Source organism: Prosopis cineraria, unplaced genomic scaffold, assembly GCF_029017545.1.
Source record: "Prosopis cineraria cultivar Desert tree isolate PC_DT_omini unplaced genomic scaffold, ASM2901754v1 PC2, whole genome shotgun sequence".
In the NCBI taxonomy this organism is placed as follows: Eukaryota; Viridiplantae; Streptophyta; class Magnoliopsida; order Fabales; family Fabaceae; genus Prosopis; species Prosopis cineraria.
The window spans coordinates 8605017-8619846 of NW_026555333.1; the positions used below are offsets into that span (position 1 = coordinate 8605017).

At 35.6% G+C, this 14830-nt stretch overlaps 1 protein-coding gene across 1 annotated transcript; it reads right to left on the reverse strand.

The window, feature by feature from the left end:
* Positions 1-8064: 8064 nt before the first annotated feature.
* LOC129303117 (cytokinin dehydrogenase 7) lies at positions 8065-12726 on the reverse strand. The gene is made up of 4 exons (XM_054942186.1): positions 11918-12726; positions 11445-11720; positions 10234-10496; positions 8065-8545 (listed from the first exon to the last, which is right to left on the reverse strand). The coding sequence occupies exons 1-4, from the start codon at positions 12605-12607 to the stop codon at positions 8230-8232; spliced, it is 1545 nt and encodes a 514-aa protein (XP_054798161.1). The 5' UTR covers positions 12608-12726; the 3' UTR covers positions 8065-8229.
* Positions 12727-14830: the final 2104 nt, after the last annotated feature.

Consider the following 14830-nt stretch of genomic DNA (forward strand, 5'->3'; position numbering starts at 1 on the left):
ATAATTTTTATTCCTTTCTTTTACACTATATTTAGTTGGAAGCAACGGAAAGGGAGGGGAGATGAGGGAGGATGAGGAATCTCCCTAATTTGGAGGAGAGCTTCATTACAGATTTTCTGAGCAAAGGGAGGGAAGTCCCTCTCCTCCATTTTTTCCATCCAAGTGAGGGGGTAAAATTTTTAGTGAATTTTTCTCTTCCATTTTGTTCCTTCCAATCAAACACACCCTTATGGTTTGGAGGAAACCAAACATAAGGCTCATTGTGAGCAAAGATAACATTATTTGAAAGATGTTATTTTTGATGGATTTATTAAAGTAATTTATTAGATCTTGCTTTACCCTATGCGTTTTTATCATATGAGATATGTTAAAAACTTAATATATATTAAGAAATTTAATTGTAATTAGTTAATTATTTAAAATAATGTGTTTAATTAGATATAATATCATAAAGTCTGTATCAATCCCCTTTACAAAAATAATGAAATAATCCTTTTAAGCTCTTGAGTTTAATTCCTCTATTTCAAGTGTAAAAAATAGGGATAAAAATAGTGTATTTAACAATAAACAATTACTGTAAAAATTCTCTCTAATAGTAGATTTACAATCAATAAAGGGCAAATATAATGAATGTGACCACAAAAAGTTTGAAAATATTGAACGTATAAGTTCGTAGAATAACTCTTTGCGTTCATCTTTATACATACATCTATTTATAGTTGGAGATTTTAAACGTTAGACTCATCCTCCACTTTCCTTCAAAACTTCTCCGAAAGTATAGCAATGGCCTAATGCTTGCCAATAGAGTTTTGTGCTCATGGTAAGTAATGAAATAAACAGCTATTTGTATTTAATATTTTGACAAATGTAGGTAGAGGAATATCAATAGAGCCAAATGTAATTTGGGTAGAGAAAATGATTTAATATGAATAAAAGTACGAAACTACCCAAATTTATGTTCAGAAGGCTTGTAGATGGATGAAAAGGCTAACACGTCTTCTTGGAATGAAAAAATACAAATAATATCAAGTTTGGAAGCTCACAAAATTAAAAATGTAAAACAAAGCATTGAAATTAACATCAATGCTGGTAGACGCATATGAACACCGGTATTATCAAGAATAATAATGAATACGAGAGCCTAGAATAATATGGGTAGAGTTTGTGTAATATTGAAAAAGTTTTACGTAAAAGACCTTAACTCGAATTGTCAACAGTACTGTAATTGAATTAAATAATACAGGCATAGGGGTATAGTATCGATAGTGACGATGAAATACCAGAATTATACTTGAAGTGAACAGGTGGGATTAGTGCCGTTAATGGGCAAGGTTTAAGAGAATTGACACTTACTACTAGTAGAAATAAACTTGTACTTGGTATTATCACCCTTAAAATCAAAAATTATTTTGAGTCTTTTATACCAATATGAGGGTTCTCATGCCTAAACAATTACGGACATGTGAAGCTCACTTTCCAGCATAAGACTTTTTTCAGGACAAGTAATAAATTGAGGAACATGATGAAACGAGCCTTACTTAGGATTTTGGTTAGTATCAAATACACTAACCGTTAAGGTATTGCGAATCAAAGGCTTAGAAATTTTTGAGTGTTCATACCAATACTGGTAGTAATATAACTTAGAAACAGATGTGACAGATCGTATTTTTAATATATTTGTACTCTCCTCACTTAGCATTGTTATTAATGAATGGTGACTAATTGAAATTAATTTGGTCACTTTATATTTGGTGGGAGTTAATTGATTAATGTTGAAAATTATGATTAAATTCTCCATTTAATAATTTTGCACATGTGGCTATTGAATATTATTTTAAATAGTGCAGATTTCTGAAGCTTAATTGGAAATGAAACGTGGAGATTATTTTGGACAAACATTATGGTCTTATTTGAAGATATTTCATGAAGATTTGATTTTAGTTGTAGGTACATTTTTCTTTAGGCCTTTTCGTGTAGTTTTATTATAGGGTTTCTAAGGGTAGTTTAGACTTTTTGTTTGTAAAAATATTGAGGCAGCATAGTTCTTTTTCTTTTTTCTCTTAATTATGCATAGCAAGGCCAAAGCTTGGGATCAAGACATGTTACACTGTTTTACATACTAGAACAATAGCTTTTGTCCTTGCTCACAATACGTTGACAAAAGAACGGAGCCTCTGAAAGTATGTAGCAGCCTCTAGCTTTAACATGAGTATTCTTCGCAAGTAAATCTGCACAGTAAATCAATTCTCTCCCTGAAAAAGTTATTTCCACTTTGTTGAGATGACAAAAAGAACTCCACATCTGTTAGACTATTGGCATGAGAGGATATGATTTAGGGAACACTCTCTCATTACCAAATTTAGTCCTTCCAACGAGTAGGCTGCGTGGTTCTTATACCATGTAGCTGCAAGAACTTCGGGCTCTCTCTCTCTCTCTCTCTCTCTCGGTTCTTGCTTCGCGCACGGACGTCTTCCCCATTTTATTTTCTTTGTTTCTTTATCTTCATGGAGAGCTAGATTTTGCTTATAATCAGTTGCAGTTTTAACTCTTGTGCTTAATGTAAATCTTTGGGTTTCGTCAGAATCTGATTTGGTTTAGTCCTATTCATCTCTTCCTTGGTTTACCTCTGTGAGATCATGTTCTATACTGCTTGGTCTGATTGGACTATAATGTTGCATGGGATGAGTTTATTGTTTAATCTCTTTTCTTGGTGTATTTTGTATTAGGACTATCATTTGATTATAAGTTAGATGAGATTTCAGACAATATGTAATTCAAGTGTTGGTCTTATCGCTGGATGATTCTTCAGGGATTTTTCTTGTTTAAACCAAGAAATTAAGCTAATCTCTAGATTTAATAAATTTTGTGAATAAGAAGGTCAAGCTCAAGTGGAATAGATTGCAGTTGATTACACAAATCTTAGTTGTTGACTTTCATTATCATGATCTTATGTAGCTTAGTTTTGTTATCTCATTTTTTATTTTTAGTTTCATAAAAAAATCCCTCATTTTTCCAAATATTTTACTTGTCTATTTTGTTCAATTTAATCATAATTTAATTGATTACGTCATTGGTTCCTTAGGAAATATTTTTATTCGACACTAGTGTCAAAATGTTAAAAGTAAACATGGATTATTTTGTATTGCAAATTTTAAAAATTATTTTTATTTTAAAGTTATTCGGCAGTAATATCAAATATTAAAAATAAACACTTATAGTTCCATTATTTAATTCCTCAAGTATATTTTATCTTGTTAAATAAAATCTTTTTTAATTTATTATTGTCAAAAACCACAGTTTAACATTGATAATGAAATGGCTAGTTTAATTTTTTTTAAATATTTTATTGACTTATTAATACTATTAGCGCGAGAATCTTGCCCACCATCCAACAAAATTTCACATTTATCACTTGATTGATTTTTACAATAGCTGTGCAAATGATTTGATATTATAGTATTTATATGGCATGTGTTTGAATTTTAGTTGGATATAATTAATTATGAAAAAAATTAATTATTAATTAATTTTTATTATAATTGATTATATTATAGCGTGACTATGTTTGGATATTATTTTTAAAATTAATTTTAATATAATTGTAGATGTTTAGATAATTTAGTTAAAATTAATTTTAAATAAACAAATTACTATAAATGACTTTGTTCTTGAAAGATTATTATAATTTGTTCACATTCCCGCCACACCGATCAAGCATTCCCGAAATCATAAATGTTGGGTATAGACTTGGTTACAATCAATTAATTTAAATTATATACCTGATATGTGGCCTAAGGGCATACTGGGTATATTTGGATATCTGGAAATTTCTCTCTGTTAATAAATGTGGAGGCAATAAAATTGAATTTGAGAAGCTACTCCTCCCAACTTATGCTAGAACGCAGTTAGTAGCCAATTAATTGATTATGGGCAAATGGAGGTGTTTAAATATTTTTTACTCAAATCATGGTTTTATTTTCAATAATTGATTATACATGCAAATCCAAACAGGGACTTCTATTATTACTGTTAGCAAATGCAAACTCACTTGTTTGGGCAAGCGCCGAGCTGTGCTACTTTAAATGCTAGTGAATCTAAATGTCCAAGCCGCAACGGATCCGATGACCTTTCCATATTATAAGCGATTCAGCTCTTTGAAGTGTCGAAAACAAGATCAGTATAAACAAAGCCCCAAACATACCATGGGAGGACGAGGTTTTAATAGCGCTATTCCGTGTCGGTTTTTTTTTTTTTTAAATCCTGGCTGATTATTCAAGTGAATTCATTTCAAGAGATGATTCATATCGTGGAAATGGGTAGAAGGCATTGGTTAGGCATACTCCGATTTGGCCTGAAACATTATGCAACTCGTGTTAACGTCTTACAGATCGTAGCTTATTACTTTAATTTTTAGAACTGTGATCATCAAACATCAAAGATCAGCTTAACTGCCTAATAAAAAATTTGCTATGCTTTGCACATAAAAGGATGCCAGGGTTTTATATTGTTCCAAAAGTTAACTTCCAATTCCCAGTGTTCATATATGAATAAAAACAAAGTTAGGTTCTGTTTGTTTCACGTTAAGATTCTTTAGGAATAACATTTTCCATAATAATCACGGTGTTAACATATAAACATATTTTTATGAGCTTATCGTGATATAATTATGTCTGGTTGACCGGCTATTACCAGGTGAATTGTCTCTTCCATATGTCATCATTTTTTTAAAATCAGGAATTCAGGTTCATGACATTATATTATACATGCCAATCTTTATATACAACTATCCACTCTTTGCTAATTATTTCAGCCCATTCTATTTTTCCATCATTCGATTTCATTCTATTATCATCTTTTTCAATATAACCAAAGGATTAATTGCCTCTAAAAATTAAAACTCCAACACTCCCCCCACCAAAAAAATAAAAATAAAAAAGACACTTTGTAATTAGATCATGCTGGCTAACAGTTGACCTCTTTATTTTCCCATGATTACTACGTCCTATATATACCAATAATCCAATTTTCTGCAAACTTTTAAGGTTAAGAAGTCAAAGAAATTTCATAACAGGTTTCATAGTAAACTCTGTAGCAGAAGAGGTGAAAAGTCAAAAGAAAATTTATTATAGGAGTGATAGTACTCGGGTGAAAATAGTCTCATGCAAATTATGAAATGAGCAGGTTGAGTTCATATCGGATATGGGCCCAATATAGTAAGCCTGATTATTCTAAATTCAATCATTTTATAAAGCTCAATTTTTATTTAAATGGCTCAGGATTGAAAGTGTTAGTTAGTTTTTATTTTTTTAAAAAAATCAATTATAATATTACATATTTTTTTTAAAATACAAATTATAATGTTCAAAAATTAAAAATAAAAAATAGAAACTCTAGTTTTAAAGTATAATAATATATTCTAAAGTTTAAATTTAATTTAAAAATTGAAAATCTTTTACTTTTAGTGATAAAACAAAAAAGGTTTAAATTGACTTTCTGAATCTATTTTTTCAAAGACCTATCAGGGTTGAGCTTTAAATCTTGATTTTCTTGAAAAATGTCATTTTTTTAAAACTTAAATCTTCATAAAAACAAACTTAAATGGGTGAATTATTAGGCCTAACTTTTATTTCTAACTCTAATCTTATAATGAAAACTTTGCTCTTGTTCCTCAAGTTCAAACTTCCCAAACCAAAATGCGCATTTGGCAGCATCGTTTTTTCAGGCCAGGATGCTAGCCATGTATTACACACACGAATATATATAGGGTGAAAGATATCATTTTTCTTTTATTAAAAAAATAATTTAGATGAATTGAATCTAAACTCCCTCCCAAGAGCTCATCGGGGTCAAAGTAAACCTCTAATCTTAAAGAACATGGTAATGGGCAAGGGCGAAAGAAGGAGGGATTAACAAGAGCCACAACCCTCATGTTTTTAAATTTTTTTAGTATTGTATAGATATTATATATTTTTTGCCTCTAAAATTTGTGAAAGCTTTATAATGTGTGTGTATATATATTAATCTTAACTTCCTTTATTTTAAAACTTTATGAAATTATAAGTTAAATTTTTATTGACTAGACTAATTTTTATTTACATAACTAAACTAATCTTTACAGATAAAAGATATTTTTTCTTTTTTTTTTCTTTCTTATATAAAAGAGGGCTAAGGCCAACAACGGTAATTAAAGAAGGGGGTATTGGGATCCCAAACACGAACTATGCACCAGAGCCACACTCAACAAAGAAGACGACACAAGTCCCTCCTCAGCCGAAGCATCAGCTCCACTATTTATAAGCCATGCACAAATTGTAGAGCTTAATCAACTTCTCAACTGACCTCAGGTCAAGCCCAATGAACTTTGGGCCTGTATTCGAGCCATAATTGGCCACTGCATAAATTTCAACCACTTGACATCGTATCTCTCTTTCTGTTAAAAATAAAATAAAATAGAAAACTGTATTTTACGATCACATACCGGAAGGAAACATGACTTCTTATTCATATTTAGCTACCAGACTACCGCCATCCCTTACAAGAATACAAATATTATTCCGTAGCTCAGAGATGCTTACTCGAACACCATACTTAATTCTGCCCATTTGCTTGGAGAATCAGTAATTGGGAATAAAGAATTAGGAGATGCTTCCCCTGAGACGAGGATGACCAGGATTATGATCGACTTAATTATAACCCATAATTTTTGCACAACAATCATAACCTATAATACGGAAACTCATTCCACAGAGATTATATTTATAACTTCATCTTAAACATTGGAGAGGCAAAGCGAATCACAACACCCACATCAGGCGGAAGACAACCCATCCTCGAATATTCCGAAAATTAAGTTCACCAGCAGAAATAGGGTGTGGATAGCACTTGATGTTTATTTATAATTATTTCAAATGCAACTGTTTATAATTGATTAGATTGGAAGGATTTGGTGATATTCATTTTAAAATATTTACAGTTTGTCCGTGTTGTTAGGCATGACACGTCGGTCATGTGGATTCCTCTTCAAAGTAAACAGATTATCAAAGGACGTGTTGGACAACAAGGAAAATTAGGCACGCCCTTCCATGACACGCTTGTCGAAGGACGTAGGCAAATACTTTTGCATGAGACTCATCTCGTACATGCTTCCTCATTGGACGGTGCTTCTTACAAGAAATCATGATCTTATTATTGCCTCGTAAAGTTGATCAGCGACCCCAAAAGTATCTCTCTGCTTTTAACAAGACGCAATTCTGTTCTTTTAATGAGGGGAAAAAAAAAAAGATATACATGGATGAGGCGAAAGGGATCAAAACAAAAGATAACAAAAGGGACCGGAGCAGAGGATAGCTAAAGTGGGAAATGAAGAAATCAAGTAGATTTGTTTGATCTTGGAGTCGATAAAATATTTGCAAACAAGCAGAGCCCGAGGTATTTGAAGAAACCTAATCCCTTAGGCTGAAAAAGGGAAAGCTTTTCTAGAGTTCTTAGCTTGTTTTCATCGATTAGATTTGATCTTTTCTCCATGCAAAAAACTTTTTGAAAAAGGAGGTGGGAAGTGGAGGCAATGGAGAATCCGATATCGAACACCAAGCAAATCCAAATGGTTTCGCTTTTTAATCTTTCTATTTTTTCCCTTTTCTAGCTTTTGTCAAGTTTAAAGAAAGAAAAAGCAGGAATATGGGATTAAGTGATGAACCTCAGAGCCGAAGAGGGAACAGGTAAGGACAAAATGATCTCGAACTGAAACATCAAGGCCAGTTAATATTGTCTCAGATAAGACACGTAGAGGTGTAGTGGGGTGGTCCGAATGGATGATTGGCATATATGTAGGGTGTGAAGGATTGATATCTCTGGGGACTGATGGAAAAAGACCCGCACTATATACAGCCAGTTAATGAATTTTACTTGATAGGATGAAAGTGACGCCAACCAATTAAGCTTCACAGATGTGTCATTCATCAAGAAGCATTCAATACTTTGAACTGTTTCAGCTTGGCCACAGTTTGTTAATTTTGGATACGACCGTCAAACGGAATCATTGACCGCGCGCGCACCTCAAAAAAAAAAGACCAAAATTCAATATTCTTCATTTAGCCCATAATAATATTCCTTTACAACATTTTATGACTCTTTGGTGCGGCTGGCAACAAAAAGGGGGTGGGGGAAAAATCTAAATGAAAACAAAAACTACAAATGGATGAGAACGAGGTCAATTGTCGTCGATGATGGCTAAGGTTGGGGGTTTCTGGAGAATATTTTCTGTCCAGGTGCGAGGATAAACAAGGGATCAAAACAGGTCTTTCTGCTCACGAATCTGGTCCATTGATTCCCAAAATGTCGCTTCCAATCCTCCTGACACTTGTAGTGCGGAAGGTATGGCTTGAAATCAAACCCTCTGCTGCAGCAGAACTGAATGATCTCTTGGTTTTGAGCCACCAGCAACTCCGGGGCCGGCCCTTTCGGCGGCGGCGGGTTAAATCGGAGCAGCGCCACAATGTAGAAGATGTCGCTCTCCGGCAACGCCACCGACGTGCGAGAATCCCACCTGATTTATACAGACATGATACAGTAACATCATTTTTAGTTGCGACCAAATAAAGTAATCCCATCTGAAAAGATGATGCTTAAATTTGAAATTGAATAATCGCACGAGAGGTCAATTTCAAGGCGCATGATTTATTTAAAGCAGTTGTTTTGGTGCCAAATTGGCCGAGGAAGGGGCCCCTCCAGGAACCAAATTCCAAGCCCAAGAGAGAAGCACCTGCACCATCCCTGCCTCTGGAACCAGAGGGGCAATTTGGTCCCATCCCACGAGAAACATTATAACATTTCAATACACCAGACAAACGCTGGTGTCCCTGTAATGGGGCTGGCGAATAAAATAAATATCCTTGTCCATTCTCAAATGGCAATACTGACCATGAAAGCTGCCTCACTTGGAAGGGAAATCTCGACACTTACCATTTCATTCATTTACTCTCTCCCTTTATTCTCTCTGAACTTCCCACCATCTGTTTCTACAACTAAGGCAAGCTTACCCAGCTCCGTCAAACACACTTAATTAATAAACATGCTTAATCAATCAAACGAGGATTTATTTACACCCACCCCGACCCCACTGTATCTTTGTCCCAATCCGAAGGCACGCCTTCTATGTGTTTGCATATACGCCAGCCCCTCGCTGATGCAATGGGGAAGATCTGTGCGGTCATACTGTACGGTCGATCACAGAGTAGGAAGGTACACTCCTCCCAGTGTGATGAAACAGCTCAGGCAAGGCAAACTCCTCCCACTTTGGCCAACCTTAATAGTAGAAAAATATTTGACCCACCCTCGAAATCTTAACCACCCGGTTAATTTTGGCTCTCCATCAGCTGTCAGCATGTTGGGCCGGAAGGGCTCGGCTGGGCTCATCACGGCCACATCCCTCTTACGTGGCATCAACAGATACCGTTGCTGCCATTGACCTCGCCACGTCTCGGCAAAGCTCGTGCATATCGACCTTACACGTGGCAACCATGCCAGGGACACCACCAACCAATGCATTTAAACTCATAGGTCCCCCACATAAGTACATGGTAGACACAGGAGGCGCCCACGAGAACAAGAAGGCAGTCTCATCAAAGAGGGGAAAAAAAAAATTTCTTTTAAAAAAATGAAAATAAAATTTTTGTAAAATATATAAATAATAATTTAATCATTTAAAATGTCATAATTTTTTTAAAATTCTTAAAAATTATTTTTTGATTAATAAATTTATATAAATTATAAAATTACTATTGTTGAAAATAAATAATTTATAAATTTTTTTAAATATTCATAAATTTTTTTATATTCGTAACAATACAACAATAAATAAAAAATTTAACATATGAATTTATAATTTATTATACTGTTACGATATATTCCTAACAATATAACAATAAATAAAAAATTTAACATATGAAGTTATAATTTATTATATTATTACGAATATAAAAATAAAAAATATAAATATTTTAAATAAAATTTATAAATTATTTATTTTCAACAAGAGTAATTTAATAATTTATATAAATACATTAATAATAAAAAAATTTTGAGAACTTTAAAAAAATTATAACATTTTGAAAAATTAAATTATTATTTTTATATTTCAAAAAAAAATTATTATCATTTCTTCTTTTTTTTTTTAAAGTAATTTAACTTCTACACCTAATAGGGAAATAACGAAGAGGAAGAAGAGGTACTTACTTGCTTCGCAAGAGAGGGTAGACCAGGATGGGTCCACCCACTCCTTGACTGAGGACGCCCTTGAAGACCACACGATCAAAATCAACGATGTTGTGGCTAGATACGAAGAGGTTGAGCCAGGGGTGAGGGGCGTCCCAGATGCCGTTGGCCTTAGCATCTTCCTCCGCACGCTTAACACGTAGCAAGAACTCGGTGTAGCCCACGTCCACCTGGAACTTGAAAGGCCGGAGGAATCGCAGCCGTCGAAGTGATCTATCCACACCCTACGGGGGGATGAAGCAAGAATGAGTGTTGCCATAAACAGGGGGGGTATAAACGTCACTGGAGGAAATCGAGGGACGTGTCATACGGTTCACATTTTACAGATTCCAGAAAATGATGGCATTTGGGCAATTTGCACAACTGTGGGGACCGTAACGTCAGCGAGATCTCAATGATCAGCGCAATGGAGCACCCACTGATGTTCAATTGCCCTATTTAACCACAAGGTGACGCCCTGTATTACGGAAGTGACCCCTCCCGGACAACAGAGCCTAGGTATAAAGTATAAACCCGCCAGTTGCTAACCCCAGCGCCCAATTGCCCATATGGCATCCGTAATTTGGACCAAAGCCACGCCCTCTCACCAAGGGCTCGTGTGTCAGAAAATCCAATGGAAGATATATCGGGACCGTATGGTCAGTTTTCAACAACCATTTCCCACCGGAGGGAGGGGACGCACCAATATTGTAAATAGCATCGAAAGGGGGAAAAAAAAAGAAAAGAAAAGATAAAATATTAAAAAGCAAAAAAGGCACAAAAGCTGTGCCATCATGGCGGACAAGAACAAAAACCGTCCTGTGTGGCTCCACCTTGTACACGTGTAAGTGAAGTCTGTGAGAATGTTTTGACTTTTTACTAGGGGTCCCGCCAGCACAGTGCTCTCTCTACGGTTAAGTCTTTTGGCTAAGGGAGCGAGGGACACACTTCGCAACGGCGTAGGTCAAAACACAGTCATCATGGGGCAAGCCGGAGGACACCCTCCACTCCCCTCCCTTGTGCCCCGGACCCCACCCTCTAGTAAAGAAAGAAAGTCAGAACTCACCTCCAGTTGGGAACGGCTAGTAAGCTAGAGCCTACTCTGCCGCAATTGCGACCGCATACACCAAATCGCAAATACTTAAGAGATTTTTTTTTTGTTGGCCAAAAAAAGAGCTTTGTAAATTAGTTACCGCATCGACATCTGTAGGGCGGTCTGAATTACGATAATGAAGAGCGAGCTCGAGGCAGTAAAGGACGGGGCCAGCGGTGGGAGGGATGTGGTTCGGGTTGAATTCTTGGTCCGGGTCCAATGGTACTGTGGGCCACCCGCTGGAAGGGTCGTCTCCGTTCACAAATACGAACCCTTCCACGTAATCGAAAGGGTCGTCTTCTTGACGAGTTACCAGTGACTCGGCATCTCTAGTGAAGTCTTCAAATTCAGAGTAGACTAGCCTTATCCATCTCACCTAATCACATCAGAAAAAAGAAAAGAAAAATAAATAAGCATGGTTGCGTTCTGTAAACGTGTCGTTCATGCAGAAGCGCACCACAATTTTCAGGTAAATCAAACAACCAATGAGAAGTGCAGAGAGACTCCGACTTCATTTTCCGAACAATTCAAAGTTAGTAATAAAAAAATTCGGTGAATTTCATGGTAACCCACCATATCTGGTGCTTGTTGAAGCACAACCCTGGCCCTGGTGATGATGCCGAACTGACCCAGACCACCCAACGCCGCAAAGAAAAGTTCCGAATTTTCGGTTTCGGAGCACACCAACGTATCGCCTTTTCCAGTTACAACCTCCAATTCCGTTACGTTCGAAGTTTGAGGACCGTAACGGAAGGTTTGACCGCTGACCCCGGCATTAGAAAGCGTTCCCCCAACCGTTAACCCCAGATAATCCGTCCACGACCTTGGGGCCAAGCCAAGCTCCGGTACGCACCATTTCAGGACGTCTTCCCATAATGCCCCTCCCGAGACGTCGACGTAGGCCAAGCCATTAATCCACATCACGCGAAAATTCTCCTCCATGCTGCGCATGTCCAGGACGATGCCTTGATCGGCCATAGCCTGGCCGTTTATCGAGTGCCCGTTGCCCCGCGCAGCAATCGTCAGATTCGACGACCGAGCCGCTGCTTTGACGACCCGAGAGATGTCGTCGGCGGCGGCGGGTCTGATGAGGGCCAAGGGCTTCACGGACTGCAAGCCTCCGAAATCTTTACTGGCCATGCCGTTGGGTGCACAGGGGATGGTGCCTTGGAGGTCAAGCGCTTGGGAGAGGCCGACGAAGTCATCGTCGGGCCTCGATTCTTTGTCAGTTCCGTGAACGAAGTGCTCCAGGTAGGCTATCATCTTCGACGGCGAAGTTAGTTGGTGGCGGTGGCGTTGGGAAGGAGGCAATTATGGGTGGCCGGCGACAGGTGAGAGTGATGGCTCTCTTAAAACTGAGGCCGTCGTCGTTTTGAGGAATGTTATTATGCAAACTTGGGGGTCCTGCCAGGTGAAGTTTGTCCTTAAATAGCGGCTGATTTTAATTTAATGGTTATTTTTGTAATGAAGGGAATTAAGTGAATTATTTGAAGATTAAACTGATTAATAACGTCATCACTCGGCTCAATATCCTGTTGAGGCTGTGATCCTTTCGACATCATCTGTCTGCCACTCATACGAATTTTTGTAATATATAATTTGGGAGCAGTGCTTCTGTAAATGCTGCCTCACGCTCCTGCTGTGAGCCCCCTTTTTTTCAAAAAATAAAAAATTAAAAATTGATGTCCAGTTGGAATATGAATATCCATTTTATCGACCCACGCAGAGTTAAAGAGGGACGCACATAATGTCCCATGCGCCAGCCAGTGAAATCGATCTTCTTACAATATTATCTCCAAACTAATTATTTTGGGAGCTAAGGTTGGTGGCATTAGAAGAAATGCTCTTTTATTTTCAGAGTAATTTTTTCACAATCCTATTATCTGAAAACAATCCCTCTTTATCAATGAGAATTGAGTTTATTCTGACAAAAAAAATTGATAATACATAAATCTAACTAATAATGTCAAGCTTTATAGTTATAGAGAAAACCTTTTTGCTACTCTTATATCTACTTTTTTTTTTATAAAAAAATCCATTATTCCTATTTTTATTATATATATACGTTAAAAAATGTAAGACATTTTTAATCAAATCTCACTCACAATAAAATAGTTACTTGTCTTTAAACTAATAACATTTTTCTATATTTACCCCTATTCAATATAATATTTTACTCTAAAATAAATATAAATTAATTCATTAATTATGGGACACTTTTTTAAAAAAATAGTAATGACATATTAAAATATTAAAAATATCTTATATCTTTTAATATTTAATTTTTTTAAAAAATATCATATATTTTTTAAACGAAAAAAGCAGTTAATAATTTTCCTAAATTATGCGTACGCATCACACGAGAGCGCGGCCCCTCTCGTATATTCGCCGGTGAAAAAAAAGAAATTGACATCAGAGGGGTTGCCCGACCGTGTTCGCAGTGCTTCTTCATTAATACGATGATACATGGGTGTAATAGAAACTGATCTGATGATTAATATAGAGCATGGACTATGCCAACAATTTAGTCCATATTTAATTGTAAGAGATATTCAAAGTTTATAAACATTACTCCCTCCCTGTATCTAATATAGTTGCTAGATCAAGGAACTTGTTTGCGTTTTAAATAAATTTTTTTTCCTTTTCAAATCTACCCCTAATTAAATCAGAGTATTACTTGAAAAGATCATTTATTAAAGGTTTGGGGAAAATCATTAAGAAGGGGTATTTTTGAAAACACATTAAAAAAAATCATATAATCCAAACTATCAACTATGTGTTATAAAAAGGGACAGGAGCTACAAATATTATATATATATATATATATATTTTCTCTGATCATATTTATATATAAAAAAAAGATATATTTTTTGATCTTGCTTGTTAAGCATGTCATTAACCTTCTATCACAATTTTCCCTCTTGCACTATTAAATGTTGATAAGAGAAATTACATAGGCTCAAAGTATTGAAAATTTATTAAAATTTTAAAAATAATCAATAAATTTCAATGTTTTTCTTTAATTATTTCAATAAAACATATTAAAAATAATTTAAAAATAAGATCAAGTGGAGTGTTATATTGAGGGATGGGGGTGTAATTATAAACTACTTTATAGGCCTAATTAATGCATCTTTTCATGCCATGGATAGTTTGTCACACGCAAGCAAAGCGCTGTGATCTAATTTGTTTTATATTCTATTCAGTCCTTGTCATGCATTAATATTTCACTATCAAACTTAAACCAAGGATTCCATTCTGCCAATCAAATAAACTGCAAAAATTGGTCTCTAGTTAACATAACCTATTCATTATTTTCTCTTCCTGTGGTAGTGGCTGTTTACTTAACTTGTCTCTTAGTTCTCGCTAATTAAATCGCGAAGCTTAAAATATCGTAATTTGTTACATTATGGATTGACTGCAGCAGAATTGCGGTGATATTGTGCGGAAAAGAGACGACATGAGGAATGAATCCTGAGCATGTCG